We start from the raw sequence: 18462 nt of genomic DNA, 5'->3' as shown, positions 1-18462 counted from the left end.
ATTGGTAGTATATATTTCGTAGGACAATCAAATATCTAAAGTACTTAGTTAAGGCTAAGCTACCTCTTAGTTGACTGCGAGGAAGTGACTTTCATTTCTATATAGAGCCCAGTTGAAATTTAACTAAAATTAAGTAAGATTAGCAAAAGCCGACAGTTTTGTGATATTGTCAAACTTACCGTAAGAGAGAATCGCAACTCAGCATTCCATATGACACCTCGCCTAGCAATTTCCGCCGTAATGGCTTCTCTCCTCGATATCTCTAGCGCATTGTTTTCGAATATGAACTTGACGAGTTCGTTGTCTGTTGTAACAGCTTGCAGTATGCAAAGAGCCTGCCACTCATCGACATTGCGGGAAAAGACCTCAACGAGCTTTTGCATACTAATTGCATCAGGTATGTGATCTTTGTACACAAACATCGTGTACAGTGCTTTGTATCCACTTTCCGTATCGTTTGTTGTCGTCCCACGCTCAATATTTTGGGGCGCCAGATCGATATGAGTTCCAGCATGTAGGCTAGCGCGCGGGCTATTATCCGTCCGAAGCCCTTCCAGGGGCATGGGGCTTTCTGTACCATTTGTTGTCGTCCCATGCTCAATATCTCGGGGCACCGGATCGATATGAGTTCCAGCATGTAGGCTAGCGCGTGGGCTATCATCTGTCCTTCGCGCCCATACATACGCCAGATGAAGCCCTTCTAACGAGATGAGGGAGTGTACGATGCATAATACCTTGTAAAAGTTAGCAGTGCTTACATCTATGTAGTCCAGTTATACATACCGCAAGAAGAAGCTGATAAGGGGTTGTCTCTTTCGAGAAGTAAATGCAAATCGCTAAAACAGCCAAGAAGTAACCAAAACTTGTAGCCCAATAGCTCCAGATACCACGGACAATGGCTATACATATATAGACGAGAAAAATAATAGTTATCGAGACGATCTGAAGGTATCGGGAAAGCAACAAGCTGGATAGCCATCAGTCCTAGGTCCATATAACGGATTGCAGATATATACTTGGTATTCCAGATAGTTACGACCACAAGAAAAACAGCTATACCATATGTGAGTATATGGAGAATCTTCTGCCACCGGCGGGCTGGCCAGTCAAAGACCCCGATCTGTTTTCATTAACATATGTCATCTGGAATAATCGTGGCCACTTACCCAGTCCATATATGCCAGGAGATATAGTACTAAGAGCAACGTAGCGAGTGTGTAATTGAGTGTAGACTGAAGCAAGCATTCGAGTATACCCACTCCACATAGAGCGGGCACAACGGCTTGCAGCGTCACAACAGCTCGATCTAAAGGCTCGCATAGATCTCTTGCTCGGAGATAAAAGTAAATTATTAGATTGACGAGTCGAAAAAAGAGTACAAGCGAGAGGCCTAATATAGAGACAGTGTTGGAAGCGCTCATCATGACAATGGAGGAGGCTGACAAGTAAAAGTAACTTAGAAGACAGAGGAGAAAAGGCTTCTTAATATATCCTGAGCGCCTCGTAGTGGTCTTGGCTAACATCGCTAGCCCCTAGTTAGATCGTGGGCCTCCGTTTAGGTGGCCTCGGTTTTATGCACAGGAAGTATTACGCGTGTTCAAACGTCACGTACCTAATTATCGGATCACTTCCTACTTTTCTTGATGATGTCTTTCCTGTAATTCCGCTCTATCGAAAGTACCTACTAGCATCACCGCAACTAGTAGGATGGGGAGAAGAAAAGCTATTGTAGAATTGCGGAAACCGCCCCCACTTAGCGGACCGCAAGAGCCATCGGACGTGCCGGAGAAGGTGCTTGCATGTTGTAACGGTATTTGAGGAGAAGAGGAACTGCATTTTCTGGATAACTATGAAGGAGGGCAGCTATATATATGAATGTGGGATGATCAAGTGTGGTAGCGAGAGCAGTACCCAACTTGTACCAGAATAGGTTTTGGCAGGGCCTAAACCGTTACACGTAAGAAGGACCTCAGAGCAAGCCGATTGTGCATTGTAGAGAAAGGAAGCATACTGAAAGCCCTATATGGCGGAAGGAAGGAAGTTAGGAACCAATCGGGTCTTGTTGTAGTTACCCGTAACTAATGCAACAAGCATTCCCATTGTCACTCATTCACACCTTCCGGCTGCCCACCTTCGTCTCGGGGACGCAGTTAGCGCCACACCGATATGAGCGGCATGAGAGACCGTAATGATCGGCGATACATGTTACATTTCCGCCTGGTGTACTTGTTCCCAACACTGATCATGTCCCAGGATCTCATAGCTCCTTAGCGAAATATTGACACCGGAAGCCCTTGACAGCCTCAGCCAATTAACCATGTTATCTCGCTTGATATCTATGAACCCCCCTGCCTTGAGAAGGTCCGTCCACATCATACCGTCACTTTTATCTCTTCGACTCCGTACTGGTTGCGGAAGCACCTATCTCCAAAACTAAACCTGCGAAAAAAATTACGCTGACATGTGCGAATGATGTGCACAAAAAGTGTATCAAGCAAATTGTATATACATCTGATGCTTTGTTTGGTACGTGGATGTAGCAGAGAGAGTATCTTAAATTCGTCAATAATGTAATGGTAGAGGATAAATTACTTACAAGTAAAAGATACTGTGAGAATTCGGATTCATTGAGAACCGCTTCAACGACATCAAAGATAAGAGATGCGATAAGTAGTGCAGTGAAAGCGACGTAATATAGGTACGCTCGTCGTGAGAGGTCTGACCTGACGCGTGATACGTCAGGCCGAATGCTAGATCCTAGACAAAAGTATATGTAGACTCCTGAAAAGAAGAGCAGAAATACGGGGTTGGTGTAGGGACTGCGATAGGGTTAGCTCATAGACATCACCCAGCTGAGCCTCATTGATTGCTGCACCTTTGCATAGCTATCCCCACACAACTACTGCATGTGCATATGACAGCAATAACAGCGCGGCAAAGCCACCGTTGAGCTGAAACACGATGACTGCCGCTCTGAAGAGTGAACCATTCATGCATGAACATCTAATTATGTTAGTCAATCGCAATCGCAGCCTTTCTAGGGAGTCTTACCCAGTCGAGGTACACAAGGCTGCCAAAAGTGGATATATGCACTTGTAGCGCGTATCCAGTGAAACCACGCGCGGCCAGTATGACTGAGAGTGTACAGGGTATGAGTGGCAGGAGGTACGCCACTAATACGAGGCAGATTGGCAGGGATGGAGGCAGAAAGGCTAGCTGAGAAATTTTGAAAGCTAGCTGTGTTGCTTGAGGAATTCGAACAACACCAACAATGGTAGAGCAAACAATAATAGCGGCAGCAAAATTCATATTGAATGATGTACTAGACACTCATCGAAGAGGGAGACACGCAACTTTATTGATTAGAGTGTCTGAGATATGCCTATTCATAGTGTGTTGCATTGAGGCGGCACAGGCGAACCTCCGGGTTTAACTAGCTTCGCATAGGGTTGGGACCGTCTTCTTTACGTGTCTGTGTGTGGAAGGTCGCCGCAGAGTTGCTTGTGGCTGCCCTATGGCTCACCTTTCGCAGAGTGTCTGCCTCCCAACACGAAGCGCTTTGATACTTGTCTGGCATAGACCAGGAATAGCAGTACAACACCTACACAAGGGGGTGCGACGACAGGCATGAGCCCGCAAACGTACTAGGCTTAGCTGCTATCATGCTGCGAATCAAAACTTGGCTTTCGCCTTGAGCCCACTGAGTGGGGACATACTGTCTGCCACACCCTAACCATGTGTCAGGCACCATGTTGCCCACACTTGCACATCTCTCACACAGTCTGTTCGGCACAGTTCCACTTCCTGTTCACTATACCTGGGGATGCGCTGTACCTGTCTGTTACCTCTGGAATACACACAACACTCCTGCCATCTTCACTACAACCAGCATCCCAACTCCCGACTGCGCTGCCCGGTACATTCGAGCTCAGTGTTCACTCATTCTTCCCGCTAACGTGGCTTCCCAGTACCCTAGCAGAGATGGCGTTCGACCTGTCCAAGAGTAACGAGACGATACTCTCCTTGGCCATCCAAATTGTGCTTGCTGCAACCGATATCCCCGCCGATTATTGCTCCGCCCTGGAAAGAAAAGTTGACTTAGTGGTCGCTACACGCCAATCAGAGGAAGAAGTGATACGAGTCAAAGATGCAACCGCAATACAATACGATAAGATACAGCCTTACACTGTCTGGATGACAGTGCGAAGGACGCTGGTGACCTGGGAGTTGGCATTCCAAGCTCGTGAGGGATCTAATGACTCCACAAAGGTTCGGATTCCAAGGAAGTCAAGAAGCGCATTGCAACACGTAGCGACTTCATTCGACATTTTGAGTTTGCCTACAGATCAGCTGGACTTTCTGTTCCTGTTGTCCTATGTCGGCATAGAGCCAATGAGCATTGAGCGTTTCACAGTGTTATACAGCAAGTGCTCCGAAGGTCGTGGCACTGGCGCTAAGATCAGAGCGACGATAGACCGATATCTGCGCAAAGATCCCCGCTTGGCTCGTCTTTCTTTGGAAAAGTCCCCAAAGAAACGAGGTTTAGAGGAGCTCGGTAATGACAGCTGCCGTACGTACAAAACAAATGCGCGCCAATGTATAAGAGAAACTCACGTTGGTTAGCTACATCGAAAAAAGCACGATCAACGCCTGAGTCCTTTTACACGTCCGTCGAAACATCCATGTATAACCCTAGCCTACAATGCGATACATCCCTCAACATCACCGGCGAATCGAGCAACGGAATGATCAACCCGACTTGGCAGACGGATATAATTACAGACGTTCCACACCAGTATGACTACGGTTCACTCGATGCTTTCCAGGCGAACACCATTCCTATAAGTTGCCCTACTTCGACCTGGATTGTAAGACAACCCTGATAGCCATGTATCAGATTGCATCGAGCCGGAGCCTTGCCGCCAATTGTGCACTCAAGGTCGTCGCTTGATTCGAGGATGACGATGGCGTAGGAGAATGGACCACTGAGGATGGTAGCACCCGGACCGAAGACGGCGCCGAAGGCGTGAGAGTACGACTTCAAACATCGTAAGCTTTGTATTATAATATGCTATGTAGAATTTACCTTTGTTTGGGTTTCCTTCATGAAATTTATAATGTCCGTGTGTTGCTGGATATTGAAGGTTACATGAGATCGGCCGGAAGGAATGTCGACACTGCCGAAGGATTGCTGCGGCGCATCTTGTCTCAATTTTGAAATTAGGGCCTCTAATTCATCGGAATATTCTATTCGAGTACTTGATTTCATCTTGCAGACAGGATGCGATGGGGTGTTGAAGTTGGTGGTATTATAGCATGTCGAGAATGACGTGGCAAGGTTAGCTGTGCGGATCGGAGGAGCGCGTGTGACGTAGCTTGGCATGATGGTGATTGGCTGATTAGAGCCTCCTTTTTGAAACTGCGTTACCTTAGGGAACGTCCGTTCTTGTGTGGTACGTGCATGTAGAGCAGGGGTTAGTGAGGTCCTCCAACAGACCGGTGAACGGTGTGTGTACAAAGGATCGTGTATTTCACCGCTATTATCGTCGCAAAAGGATTACCGCGGTGAATAGGCAAGTGAATTTGCAGCCTTCTCTTATCATGCACGCATCGCTCACATTGTGGATGTAGGCGCTGTAACCTACCGTACCAAATAGCTCCTTGGCAGATGGCTCTCAGCATGCAGCATCGGTCTACAGCTGGGATTTCTTCGCAAGACGTATATGTAAGTCTGCCATATACGTCACTACATTATTAGCATTGCAGGGCCTTCCGTTGAAAAAGGCGTTCTGCGGTTATATTAGAAGAATTATCCGCATAGAAAGGCTCATAGGTTTCAACGGCAGACGCTCTTATGATGGTTCACAGGGAATGCGCCGAATATTGGCGTTCGCTTGCGCCGGAGGAAAAGCTAAAGACGATATCTTGTCGTATCTCAATTGGATTGCGACTTCCCTCAGAAGTAGAAGTAGCGGCTTTTCTATTGTCATGAACGATACATCTCGTTATATCCAGCGCTACTCACTTGCGCGTGTATCATCTTATCGGCTTCATCCAGCAATTACAAGCGCAAGGGAAAATGAGGATCGTCTACGAGATCGAATGTCCTACATAATCCTAGCTTTTGTATCATATCATGAGTAACATGCGAAGCTTATAGTCTTATTTAGTTGACAGGAGCTTAGCGTTTCCGTAGTACACCCCTTCATCCAGGGCGGCTTTCGGATGTGACCTAAGGTGGATGATCAAGCATATAGATAAAGAGTCACGTGGGTCCCTGACCCAGATAAAAGTGAACAGCTCGTGCAGGTCTGACTTGTACAGCGGGACCTCGACATGAACACATCATAGCTCTTGTGTATATTGTAGAGACACATGGGCGGAAATAGTTCATGATGATTAAAACTGGGGACGAAGAACGGTTTCCTGGTACAAGTCGCGACATCGAGAACCATGCAATGCGTGATGCTCCAACGCAGCTGAGCCTCGCACCCGCATAATGGCGTGTCGGCTGCCATAGGAGATGAGGGAGGGGAAGGGGGGGGGAGGGGAGGGGAGGGGACATGGATTCGGTGGGTCAGCACGTCGACCGTCTGCGACAGAGGGTAGCCTATGAGGAGACAGGCTAACCCGTCGACCTGCGTTCCTTCTGCTACAGGAGGGTAGCGCGTGGGCCTGGCGCGTCACGTCTGCGACAGGAGGGTCGCCCATGGGGCGATGCCCATGGACAGCGGTCTTGTAGCACGCTCCCGTAGCACGACCTTTGGGTCTTAGCAATTGATCCGCGGGCTCAACGACTCGGTTCAGTAAGCCGACTTGAACAAGGATACTCAGCTATGGTTTTAAACGCCGTGCTTTTCGGTTTTCTGCTTTGTTTTGTTCTTGTGCGTGAAGCAAGCATGATGACGAGATAGGCGACGAGACAGGCGACGAGACAGGCGACGAGTCGTAAGCGAGAGCTACCAGCTAACACGTCTAGCGACCTAGCGTTTAAACACCTTATGGGTGTTTCTCGAAATACCTTGAGCCACCTGGATCTGGTTGGCTTGGTGGCCAAGAACATCAACTCCTATAGTAATTTGTTAGTAAATCGATGCAGCCACGCTTTCTAACACCCACAACGTATTTGAAGTTCATTGTTTGCTGCGATCGCCTCTACTGACTCGCGTTTTTGGTGTTGCAATTTTCTCGAGCCCATCTCATCGCGATGCCAGGCACCGGCCACCGCTTGCAGCCCGCTGTTCTCCAGGCTATCCTCGACCGAATTGCTGCCTGCGAAAGTGATCGAGCCATCTCTAGAGCTACAGGTGCGAGCCGTAACACAGTAGCAAAGCTGAGGTTGAGCTTAGAGTTTTGGGGCGTGCCTTATCCGCCGCGCTGCGTTCGACTTGGGCGGCCATCTATACTCCGGCAAGCTCAGCGCGAAGGCCTTCAGGCATACCTCAATGGCTCACCGGGCGCATACATGGATGAGATGAGGGACTTCTTGTACGACGAGTACGACGTTAGGATAAGCCTTGCGAGCGTTTACCGAGAGCTAGAGAAGATGAGATGGTCTCGCAAGCTTGCAACAAAGCGGGCAAAGGAGCAGAGTGAGCCACTCCGCCGCCTCTATCTTGCCAGGATGGCGCAACACTATAAGGCGGAGCAGATCGTTGCGTTGGACGAGAGCGCCTGCAATGAGCGTACGGGCGACCGCAAGTATGGCTGGTCTCCAATCGGGGAGCCGGTGGAGCTATCACACAGCTTCAGGCGATCAGAACGGTGGTCGCTGCTGCCAGCCATGACGATAGATGGCTACATAAGCTATAAGATCTTTCAAGGCGCGATTACATCTGAGATCCTAGAAGACTTCTTAGAGTTTCAAGTGCTGCCGTTCTGCAATCCTCACCCAGGGCCAGCCTCAGTAATCGTGCTTGATAACGCCTCCATCCATCGATCAGAGCGTGTACGGGTGCTTTGCCAAAGTGCTGGAGTACTCCTTGAGTATCTGCCGCCATACTCACCAGATTTCAACCCCATCGAGAAGAGCTTTAAGCAGCTCAAGGGGTGGATGAAAAGGAATTCAGCGCAAGCGGAGAACTTCATTGACTTTGGGGTCTTTCTTGAGTATGCAGCGCAGCTGGTGTGCTGTAATATTAACTGCAGAAGCTGGTTCCATAGGTGTGGCTATCCCTATTAATTGTGCTTTTAAATGGATGCCACAGTACGTTTCTATAGGTAGATGATACCATACAAATGCGAACGATTACACCTTAATGCGCAACCCACAAAAGCGATTTAATAATTCTAAAAAAATAAGAGCTATTTCTATACATATAGAACTATCTTAGGAAGTTAACCTGTTATAATCGCATAACGTTGTAGTGTTGTACATAGGGCTATCCAAATAGACTATTGTTGCAGCGCATTTGAAACGCCTGAAAAACCTCAACACTATAGCGGGCACGGGCCGCTGTCACCAAAAACGCTCAGGCCACTAAGCTTCAAGCATTCTCGCCATCATCCTCCACAACACTGCTAGACGGTTCAACCACCAATTTCTTGCGCGCAATCTCTTCTCTTTTCTTACAACGTTCGACTCGTCTCCAGTTACGATCTGTGAGACCCTGGTACCCAGCTTGCCATTCTTTTGCAGTGTTTTGTAGCGTGAAAAACCAGCCAGGAGGCTGCTTGAAATGCTGCGTCCACAACTTCAAGATATCACCAGATGGCTGCATCAAGAGGTTGATATCCATAGCTCCGTCAATAACAAGAGTCTTATAAAGCTCGTTAATGTCCTCTCCAACTGTAGGAAATTTTAACTTAAGGTAGTTAAAGAAATTACTAGTATGCTCGTTAATCTCCTGCTCATGATCATATCGGATAGGCGCCCACTGAGATGCACTAGATACCTCAGCTCTTGTTATCGTTGGTGCAGCTGCCTGCAAGTTAGACTCCTGTTGAGGTTGCCTGTTCATCCGCTCAAGCTGTCCAACGATGAGCAGTTTTGTTAAGCTTTTGATATCATCGTCGCCATCTCCAGCCGCCCGCAACTTGCGCGTTTTCTCATGCACCCGCAGGTCCTTTGCTCTCAAAATTGCAAGCCGTACATCATCAGATGGCTCATCGTACGTTGCCCTTCTCGCTGTAATTGCTCTTGCCCACATGGAGATAATGTTGCCGTTGACAAAGAGGTGATCTTCGAAGCGCGCTGGCTGCCTCGCTGTTGGCGCCATCCAGCAGCAATAAGGATAGTTCTCGCAATGGGTATCTGTACAGCGCCATCTATCCCGGATAGCAATAGCATGCCCGCTACCTGCTTGTTCAGCTGCTATTACACCAGCAAGCCCCTCCTCTTGAATCACCGTTGCGGTGCGTCGACGAGGACCGTCGACAACCGTTGGCAACGGCTGCTGCTCCCCTGGAATTTCAGCCAAGATGAGCTCGAAATCGACGTTTACTGGCTCGCTGACATAGTTATCAACCTCTACAACAAGGCGCTGAAAGCTATTCCACGTTGCATCAACACCTCGCCGCAATCGCTTTATCGCGCGCTCGCGTTTGGCCTGCTTAGCTGGGTAAACAACAGTGCAAACAGATGAGATCTTCGCTCTTTTTGGCCGTAATTCTGCAACAACGTCATCTACCCACTGCCATAGGTCGTCGAAATGCAGCGAGTACAGCCGTACGCCGTGCTCGCTATCGGCAGCTTCAGGAATAAAGTGTTTCTCCATATCACCACCAAGGCAAGCCCTCCACCTAACGCGCAGTACAGGATTAACCTCATCCTCTAGCGCTTGCGATGAGCGAGGCAGCCATGGAGTGCCTTCTTGACGTCGGTACGCTGGCTCTCCCTCATCCTCAACACTACCGGCAGCGCCCTTAGCAGCGATCTCATCCTCATCCTCAGGCAGCGGATCGCCATCTCCATCCTCGAAAGTATCCTCATCCTCGCCAACGATATCTTCAGCTTGCGCGGAGGCAGCTGTTTGGGTGGCTTGCAGCTCAGGCTCGGACAACGGGCTTTGACGGCGCGGCGGGGCAGTCGCTGGAGGCGACGGCAGCGCCTCACGGCGGACACGTTTAGGCGTTAAATGGGTAGGATTTTGTCTAGTTGCTGGCGCTCTACGCTTCTGGGAGGACGGGTTAACGCCTTGATCGAATGGCTGCTTCGGCTTACGCTGGCGCTTGGGCGGCATCCCAACAGCAGCTAGATTGAGCTCGCAACAAGCTCCACACAAACAAAACGCTATACACGAACGATTTAGAGTACAGGACTAGCTTCATGGGCTTCTGGAGGTGGGAAACGGCTGCTGCATTAATTTACTAACAAATTACTATGGGAGTTGATGTTCTTGGGCACCAAGCTAACCAGATCCAGGCGGCTCAAGGTATTTCGAAAACCACAATAAGTGTCCCGTGCCATTGCGCAGCTCCATTGCTCTGATCCATCTGCAGTCGAAACTCCGCATTCATCACTGACCATCAAGATTGTTTGAGCGATTAATCTCATTTTGCATCACGCTCGCCGCGAGATGTTATGTTATCACCTGAATCGCGGGGCGGACGCAGCCACGACAAGGATAATCGACATTACGACCCGCTTAGCGATAGGTACAACGTTCTCGTGGATGCTCGCATTAGAATGCTAGACCCACATTAGTGCTCGCATCGGAATGCAAGACCCACATCAGTGCAGTGCGACTTAGGATTCGTTGTGGTTGGGCGAACTTGGACGTACAACGATAACTGTTTAAGTTTACTAATACAGAATGTTTGCTTCCTCCTCGTGTACGAACTCTTAAAAGCAAGACACAGGTGCCGTTTTAGAGCCTTAACACCAGTTTTCCTATTCATTCATGACTCGGCAAGTATCGCGAATACAACAAGGCAGCTGGCATGCTGCTGACTGCAAGCTTTGCGGCGGGAAGGTGGCAGAAGACAAGGTTGAATCCTATGGGGCTATTCGAACGCTCCCAAAACAGGACTGCCTTGAAGAAGAGACTCCTATTCTCGAAGACATTCGCGTAAGACGCATTCGCGTTGGTACACTCACCTCGTCATTTGTTCGTCGGTATAGAACCTTCCCAGGACTCTACCTATTCCATCGCCGCTGCTACGCAATCATACGCCACGCGGCTAGCTGCGGAGAACCGAGTGTGTCTCTCCTTACTATTGTTTCTATCCTGGCACCAACAACCCCATTCGAGGATGCCAGATCCGAACCGCTCTCGAACCTGGATGGAGATACCCTCGCTACAACCTTCAATCCCAACACTCAACCAGAGGGCAGTCTATCCTCACTATCGTCGGCCTTCAGAGACTTGCTCTACAGCACTCCAGCTGAGATTCTTTTACTTATTCTGTCAAAATGTCCAGCGCAGTATGCTCTTGCGGTCACAGTTGGCCTTGCGGACACTTATTTCAATAAAGTCATCCGGTATGATCTTGCTAGGCAACGAATCGCAGTTGGAATACAGGCAGCAAGGCTCTTACAAGACCAAGCACATAATGAGGTCTATACGGAGAGATACATAAAGCTCTCGTCTAGAATGACGGCCATTTTCGTGTCACTTGGCGGGGAAACATATCTGCAAAACATCGAGGCAACGGACTCACACCGAAAGCCATCAGTACACTGTGTGGATTTCTCGTTTAATGGAGGACCCCAAGTCCTTGCACTTCAGGTTGACCACCTTGGAATTCGCAACATTGCCTTCGAGTTAGGTGGAGACAACCAACCAAAGTGGCTGAGAGATGAAAATCGGCTAGCGAACATGTTTGTCGACAGACTTACTGCTGGAACCTTTTCCTGCTTGCGTATCATCTCCGATGTAAGTGAAATTACGTTACCTGATTTTCAACGCTAACGTTAAAAGCCTATCAAAATCCGGATGGTAGACATAGCCACTCCCGATCGCATTAACAACCCCCACCCTCGAGCGCTGTTACCACGTTGTCTTGGCACAGGAGTTCCCTATTCCGTTTATACCGTTTGTGCACCATACCTGCTATTCGAAGGGTACTTTAAACCATCGTATATTCAGTTCTCTACTTGCAATTCGGTGTTTCTTTCCCAGAAGCATAATGTCGATCCGAGTACTTTATTTGTGGGCATTGGCGGTGTCTTCGACAAGAGCGGAGAGGGACGTGAGGAGGTGTCGCTAGGAAGTATGAAAGAGTTAAGAGCATTAAGATTGTTTGGACTTGAGAGACTCTCTTCCCTGGGTGGTAACGGTGCTTTTCTTCAGGTAAGTACACATAAAAGCCGATCTAGTTACATGTTAACGAGATTCTAGATTCAAACTGACGATGGGTCTTTCTTGCCTTTGTTGCCAAACATGAATGACTATAAGATACTGGATAAGCAGGAATATGCGGGGGTTAAAGGGATTTGGTGGGGAGCATCAAGTAACGATTTCTACTTCAATGTTATTTCTTAGAATTTGAGGAAGAGATCCATCAGTAATGCTACTTTTGGCATTAAAGTGAGTGAATATATGGGTGAGTTTGTAGGTATGATAGCTAATGCAAAGAGTGTTGTTACTGAAACTAACATCAAAAGAGTGTTACGCGTATGTTATTCCTTTCGCGTCAAGTGAAGATCCAGCCTTGTAGCCCTAACCATATGTGTCAATGTTTTGTGACAAAGCAGTCTGCAAAGCTGCAACAATAAAGGGTTCCTGTGCCGTAGGATATCGACCATACTCCTTCACTTCTGGGTCCGGCCCCGCAACGGGCTCCCAACATTGAGATATAACCCATTGGTTGCTGAACGGATCCAAAACGACAATCCAGATGATCCGCCCATTCCAACCGTTTGGTGGGTTGAAATCGGAGACGAGAGCTTGGGCGGTAACATCGGCTGCAGTGTCCAGTGGTTCAGTTTGTCGGATGAACCCGATAAGGAGGACAACTTTCGCGGGCTGGCCGGACGTGGGGTAGTTCCAGACATGCAGGAGACAGGTTCTCGAGGATCCCTCTTTTGTTTCGGTATTGACGACACACCTGGCGTTCGCATTTGTGATCACTCGAGAGATGTAGGGCATCCAGGTCGTTCTGGAAAATAGTGAGTAAAATATCAAGTGGTAGCGACTGGGATTACATACAGGCTAGTGGTCGTCATCGTAACCGTCAGAAACAGGATGTTGATGGTTTTGTAGTGGATTGACTGGCTGCTGTCGAGAAGCATGCCTCAGCTCAAGGTACGATTCTCTCATCTTTATACATCATATTTGGCCTGTACAGAACAACTGTAACCACACTATGCATGAGCTACGTACTCGATGCAGTCATAGCGAATCCTCGTCCGGGCCGTGCATTGGCGTTATTTTCAGCGAATGTATTGCTTGTGAACAGGGGTGTAGATATTGGTTAGGCAACAGACCTATACCTTAGCTGTCTTTCGTTGGAATCTGTGAACACTTATGCGTAGCGCTAATGTGCAGTTCTTCCTAGCGATGTTATGCGTCGGAGAAGGGCTAGGAATCAATTGGTGTGATAAACTCGCAGGCCGCTGAACGGTAAGAATAATTGATTAATCCAACAAGATTTTCACCCTGCAGTACGCTTCTGTTCGGTAGGGTTATAAGGAGGCTGGGATGTGGTATGGATATCTTGCAGCTCACGATGGCAGCTAGCCAAGCGCACCTAAATGGGTGATGGCGCTAATTATAAGCCCCGAAAGTGGGGTACACACTAACCTCTTCTTCATCAATTCATTTTAATCTTGCTTTAACTTGCTTTGCCTCGCCTCGTTTTGCTTCGAATCGCATTGCCTCAAACAGTATTGCCTCAAACCGCGTTACCTCGAACCGCGTTGGCCAAGCACCACTTTACCTTCAACTACTTTGCCTCGCACCGTTTTGCCTCGAATTGCTTTACCTCGCACTGCTTTGCCTCGAACCGCGTTGCCTAGCACCGCTTTACCTTCAACTACTTTGTCTTGAACTGCTTTGCCTCTTCGAACTGATGCCACGCGAGCAGAATCTGACGGACGAAAGCCTATGCGATCTCGCCGATGCAGCGAGAAAATGCTTCGGGGAGGACGAAGAGGATGAAATCCCTCTAACAGAAATTCAAATTGCCGCCATTAAAAAATGCTCAGATCTTGTCGTAGAGAACCCCGCCTCGTCGCAACGGAACACAAGTAAGAGACGGGCAAAGGCGATTCTGACTGAACTCTGGACACACAGACCTGAGCTCTTCATTTTGGTTGCCTTGTCTGTTAATATAACAAAGCTAGGAACCTTGAAATCAGATAAGTACCTTCAAGTGCTGCTTAGGTGGTGGAACAGCGTGGATCATCCGAAGGGACTTAAAGAGATCGTTAGCGATCTCTCGGATATTCTGCCCCCTCGGAAGGAACGACTTCGGAAGGAAAGTTCTCGGAAGGAAAGTCCTAGGAAGGAAAGCTCTCGCCTAAGTCAGTGCAGCAGCATACAGTTGAGTCTTTGAGCCTTACTAATGGCTATACAGACACGTCTCCGTTTCGCTCGACGTTGGAACGGGATGATCTGCTTGATTTCCTTCAAAATCACCCCGGGGCAAATGGACTCTATTACATATTGATCCCAGCAGATGCGCATGAACGCCCATCTATTGAGATACCGCGCGAGATGTGTCAAGATCTTATTAAGCATGTAATAGAGAGTACTCAAAAGAGAAATGGACTATAAACTTTTCTTAAGTTTGACAACAGAATAGTACCGTAGGCTCTCCGTAGAGCATACATGTCTGACCCTCCAATATCTCTACAAAAATGAAACCTGTTTCTCCCAAACCAGTACTAACTACCGTTGTTTTTTTGTCTCCGCCTGATACTTGAACGAGCCCACGTTCACTACCCGTGTCAATTACGACCCCACACACACTTGGATATTTTTCGTACTTGAAGTCATTCTGTCCCGTCGTCTCCTCAGTCGCGAGCTGGACACCTATCCTTCCCAAAACCTAGAGCCGAGTCAACATCTACTCAGAGATTAAAGGGAACCAGATTTGTACCAGCTTTTTAGCTTCATCCCGTAAAGCCTCTTTCTCTGATGTGCCCCTTACCATCTCCGACTACTTGTGGCTTTCTTTGGCATACAATAGAAACACAAATCTGACGGGGTCTTTGTGCCGGTACCGCTTGGGAAGCCGCGGTAGATGTAAGATATTATGCAGGAATTGAATACGTCACCGGGGGGTGGCGCTACTGAGGCATGGAAGGAACCGTGCAAAGGTTTGTGGCCGTTCGTATGGTCGACGATGTTGCGCGTAGTTCTAGGAGGTAGAGGTAGATGGAGCTCGAACGCTCTCGAGGTATCTATAGAGCTGGTCAGTTAGATACCAGCCAGGGATAGTGTGGCTTCGGCGGCATTCACCTAGGATAAAAGGTGTCGATTATACGTTGTAAGGGTGTCGTAAATGGAGTAGGAAGAGCGCAAGAGGTGTTTCACAGAACTGCGCTACGAGCGATCTAAAAAGACAAGGCGTCTACCTTAAAGACAGCAGAGCAATAAACATGTGTAGCTTCGCCGATAGTTGGGCATGTTTGTTGTAGGCGTTGGTGCCCGAGAGGAGATGAGGGGCCGTACTCCGTGTGACTCTAATAGACAGAAAATAGACATCACGTGCGCGCCGCGCTAAAGCATGATTCTTAGTCACGTATTTTGTCTCGTGCGTAGAAACTCCACTAACTCCAAAAGCTCTCAGTTGGGTTGAAGGTGCCGGAGGATGACGTACTTTTGGCGACGTTTATTAGTAATACAGACGAGTCGATAGTGTGGAGCGACAGCTGCGAGCGTCTTAAGAGTTTGCTAATGCGGGCGAAATAATATGAAAAATTTAGACGTTGAAGGTAGAAGATACGTATCGCGCTATTAGAAGTGCGCAGAGTTGCTGTTTGTGTTGGTGCCCAACTGGAGGTTCAGGTGCGAAGAAGGCGGGGCGCAGAGGACTCTGCCCCGCTAGGCAGCAAGCAAATGACGTGACACCCCTTCACACGATGCCACAATGTCAGGACTATATTGTGCTATATACCTTCAAAACACGACAGTGTGGATGATATCCTTCTTGAACGCGTGCAAAACTGTATTGAGCTCTTATCGCATAGATCTGTGTTATCAAGATTCGTGTCGCATCGATTCGCATCGCATTGATTCCCATTGCATTGATTCGCATCGCTTAGATTCACATTGATCCGCATCTCAAAACTCGCATCCTACAAAGTGGCCTTAATTGGTACCGATATCGATTGGTTATAGCCTGAAGAACTAAAACGATCTAGAGGTTCTGCAAGCCATCCGAATTAAGTGGCCGACTTTTTGGAACATTTTGAAGACATTATTGCAAGACACCTTTGTTTATCCTTTTGTTGCATCCTTGAGGTATGCAATTTGGAATCGAAGAGCGGAAGCTTATACAGCGTCTCGCCTGCCGATCTTATCCTACATGCTTTCCATGATGCTATACATTGCGCTTTTATCTTGGCAATGCCCGACATAGCTTACCAGAAGCGATTGATGCTGTGCCTGTTGGAACATGGGCTAGCGTACAAATAGACCGTATGTTTTAGACCCTGCCTCTAACCACACCGAGAGCAAAGTGGCCTACAAGCCCCTCTATATCTGCAAGCATATGTACAATTGAAGACCTGGCGGCATGGAGCGTGCATCTTCATGTGACCTAAGAGCTTTCCACTTCTGCAGATTGGTCGATCTTTTGCAGCATGGAAAGGAGGCATGGTTGTGAGTTATGAGAGCGGCACAGAGTGCGACTAGGATTGTAGGTGTTGGTACAAAGGACCACAGTCAATCTTCAATTCTTCCATTTCTCAAAGCCATTACCCTTCATCTTGCTTAGCACATCCCCTTTGCTCAGTCCTTCTCTTTGAAAACCTTATATACTTCAATACTCTTGACACCTTCGACACCTTCGAAACCCTCGGTTCATTCTTGTCTCTCTTCTGCACAGGGCTCGTTGTTACGCTCCCCACTTATTACTTCCGCGGCCTTCATTGTATGCTGTAAAACTTCTTTTAGGACCGAGATAGCTTCTAAGGTGATCTCAAGCTCAACTTTTCCTTGATAGGCACATTCAGTAGAGTTGGGGCAGTGATTACTTTTTTTGAGCATACACTGACTTCCACAGCAGTCTCGGTTGAGCCACTATGTCCAACCCTCAAGAGCCAGGTCGACAGAACACCAATCCTTCGGCAAGACAGCCTGCAACCTCACAGCAATCCACCGCTCTTAACAGCCGCGACCAACCCGCAAAAGGAGCTCCCAGCATTCGTCCTTCCTATACAACGGCAGATTTAGGATTACGAAGCAACGGCACTCCGACGCGCCCGACAGGTAGCGACAAGCGTGCAACAAATGGCGTATAGTATAAGTACACAATTCATTGTGTTCAGGATAGTGTTATCGAGGCTTACAGTGCTATCTCTCGTCAACTGAGGCGTATTAAGTGGTTATGCAGCCGTGATAGAAATAATGGATCTTAAGGTTACTTAGTCAATTGAGCAAATATAGGCTGTGCACATGATGGTGAAAAACTGAAAGAGTGGCGGATCAAAAATGCATGTGATAGCGGCTTGAGGGTTCCCCGCTACGATGTTTGCGCTACTATCTGGGGTCATTGGTGCCAAGTGTCCGGAGCGAGGTCGGCTCCCGACGTGCACGGTCATTTCCCACATAGCACTGCACCTAACATACAGTCATGTTTCTTGGTACAAGACATCGCCAGCTGCACTTTAACATAAATGTCGCCAGTTACACTTTGATGTACTGAAAAAATGTCTTCTTATGAAACCGGCGAACAATCGACTCAAGCGGACGTCAGAGTACCATTACTTGCAAATCTTGCAACAACATCAGCTTTACAAAAACATCTTCACGAATTCGTACCACTTTTGGGAACTCAACTACATCTACAGGGCATAACAAAGCTGAAAGATGGAGTTTTTGCGTATAGGTGGATCCCAGAATTTGAGTGTCTTCGCACCGATATTCTCAACAGCGTAAGCAGACAGTCACGTTATATTGCTGCAAACAATGACAACGTTTTAGGACTATAGAGACACTGTAGCGGAAACAGGCGCAGTGGTTCGAGAGCCGAAGCCGAATGAAAACGCATATCCCCGGGCCGCGGTGCTACTCCTTCACAAAGCCAGACTTCACACAAGTGATAATGAAATATTTCTCCTTCAACGCTTCCCTATAGACACGGAAACACACGAAGCAATCATTCGTCGCATTCTGGAGATGGATCCTACGTTGAAAACTGCCAGCGTTACAGACATGAATACGAAGCTCTTTACACAGAGTCTTGCAGTTCCCAAGATGAAAGGCGAGGCACCATTGCAGTCAGACTCGCTTTGCCTGGTACTACAGAGCGTCCGTTTGGAGATAGTACCGCAACTAGTTCCTTTTCTCCTCGTTCCCCGTCTCACATCCAAAGTCGAAGTAGCATAACCGGGCGTGGTAAAAGACAGCT

At 48.1% G+C, this 18462-nt stretch overlaps 8 protein-coding genes across 8 annotated transcripts; 5 read left to right on the top strand and 3 right to left on the bottom strand.

Moving 5' to 3' along the window:
• Window positions 1-66: 66 nt before the first annotated feature.
• Window positions 67-422, bottom strand: PtrM4_105170 (uncharacterized protein; the record flags this gene model as incomplete). The annotated part of the gene is made up of 2 exons (XM_066107620.1): window positions 67-123; window positions 180-422. The coding sequence occupies 2 exons, from the start codon at window positions 420-422 to the stop codon at window positions 67-69; spliced, it is 300 nt and encodes a 99-aa protein (XP_065962069.1).
• Window positions 423-3749: 3327 nt separating this feature from the next.
• PtrM4_105160 (uncharacterized protein) lies at window positions 3750-4883 on the top strand (the record flags this gene model as incomplete). Its single annotated transcript, XM_066107619.1, has 3 exons — window positions 3750-3916; window positions 3969-4570; window positions 4624-4883. The coding sequence occupies 3 exons, from the start codon at window positions 3750-3752 to the stop codon at window positions 4881-4883; spliced, it is 1029 nt and encodes a 342-aa protein (XP_065962068.1).
• Window positions 4884-7207: 2324 nt separating this feature from the next.
• On the top strand, window positions 7208-8182 carry PtrM4_105150 (DDE-3 multi-domain protein; the record flags this gene model as incomplete). The annotated part of the gene is made up of 1 exon (XM_066107618.1): window positions 7208-8182. One exon carries the CDS (start codon window positions 7208-7210, stop codon window positions 8180-8182), a length of 975 nt encoding a protein of 324 aa, XP_065962067.1.
• Window positions 8183-8486: 304 nt separating this feature from the next.
• Window positions 8487-10181, bottom strand: PtrM4_105140 (uncharacterized protein; the record flags this gene model as incomplete). Its single annotated transcript, XM_066107617.1, has 1 exon — window positions 8487-10181. One exon carries the CDS (start codon window positions 10179-10181, stop codon window positions 8487-8489), a length of 1695 nt encoding a protein of 564 aa, XP_065962066.1.
• Window positions 10182-10841: 660 nt separating this feature from the next.
• On the top strand, window positions 10842-12425 carry PtrM4_105130 (uncharacterized protein; the record flags this gene model as incomplete). The annotated part of the gene is made up of 3 exons (XM_066107616.1): window positions 10842-11816; window positions 11862-12233; window positions 12282-12425. The coding sequence occupies 3 exons, from the start codon at window positions 10842-10844 to the stop codon at window positions 12423-12425; spliced, it is 1491 nt and encodes a 496-aa protein (XP_065962065.1).
• Window positions 12426-12602: 177 nt separating this feature from the next.
• PtrM4_105120 (uncharacterized protein) lies at window positions 12603-13174 on the bottom strand (the record flags this gene model as incomplete). The annotated part of the gene is made up of 2 exons (XM_066107615.1): window positions 12603-13041; window positions 13092-13174. 2 exons carry the CDS (start codon window positions 13172-13174, stop codon window positions 12603-12605), a joined length of 522 nt encoding a protein of 173 aa, XP_065962064.1.
• Window positions 13175-13953: 779 nt separating this feature from the next.
• On the top strand, window positions 13954-14660 carry PtrM4_105110 (uncharacterized protein; the record flags this gene model as incomplete). The annotated part of the gene is made up of 2 exons (XM_066107614.1): window positions 13954-14407; window positions 14461-14660. The coding sequence occupies 2 exons, from the start codon at window positions 13954-13956 to the stop codon at window positions 14658-14660; spliced, it is 654 nt and encodes a 217-aa protein (XP_065962063.1).
• Window positions 14661-17761: 3101 nt separating this feature from the next.
• On the top strand, window positions 17762-18440 carry PtrM4_105100 (uncharacterized protein; the record flags this gene model as incomplete). Its single annotated transcript, XM_066107613.1, has 2 exons — window positions 17762-17986; window positions 18036-18440. The coding sequence occupies 2 exons, from the start codon at window positions 17762-17764 to the stop codon at window positions 18438-18440; spliced, it is 630 nt and encodes a 209-aa protein (XP_065962062.1).
• Window positions 18441-18462: the final 22 nt, after the last annotated feature.

Source organism: Pyrenophora tritici-repentis, chromosome 5 (assembly GCF_003171515.1).
Source record: "Pyrenophora tritici-repentis strain M4 chromosome 5, whole genome shotgun sequence".
Taxonomy (NCBI): Eukaryota; Fungi; Ascomycota; class Dothideomycetes; order Pleosporales; family Pleosporaceae; genus Pyrenophora; species Pyrenophora tritici-repentis.
The sequence above is the reverse complement of the archived record's forward strand: the minus strand, read 5'-3'. Positions and strand labels throughout refer to the sequence as shown.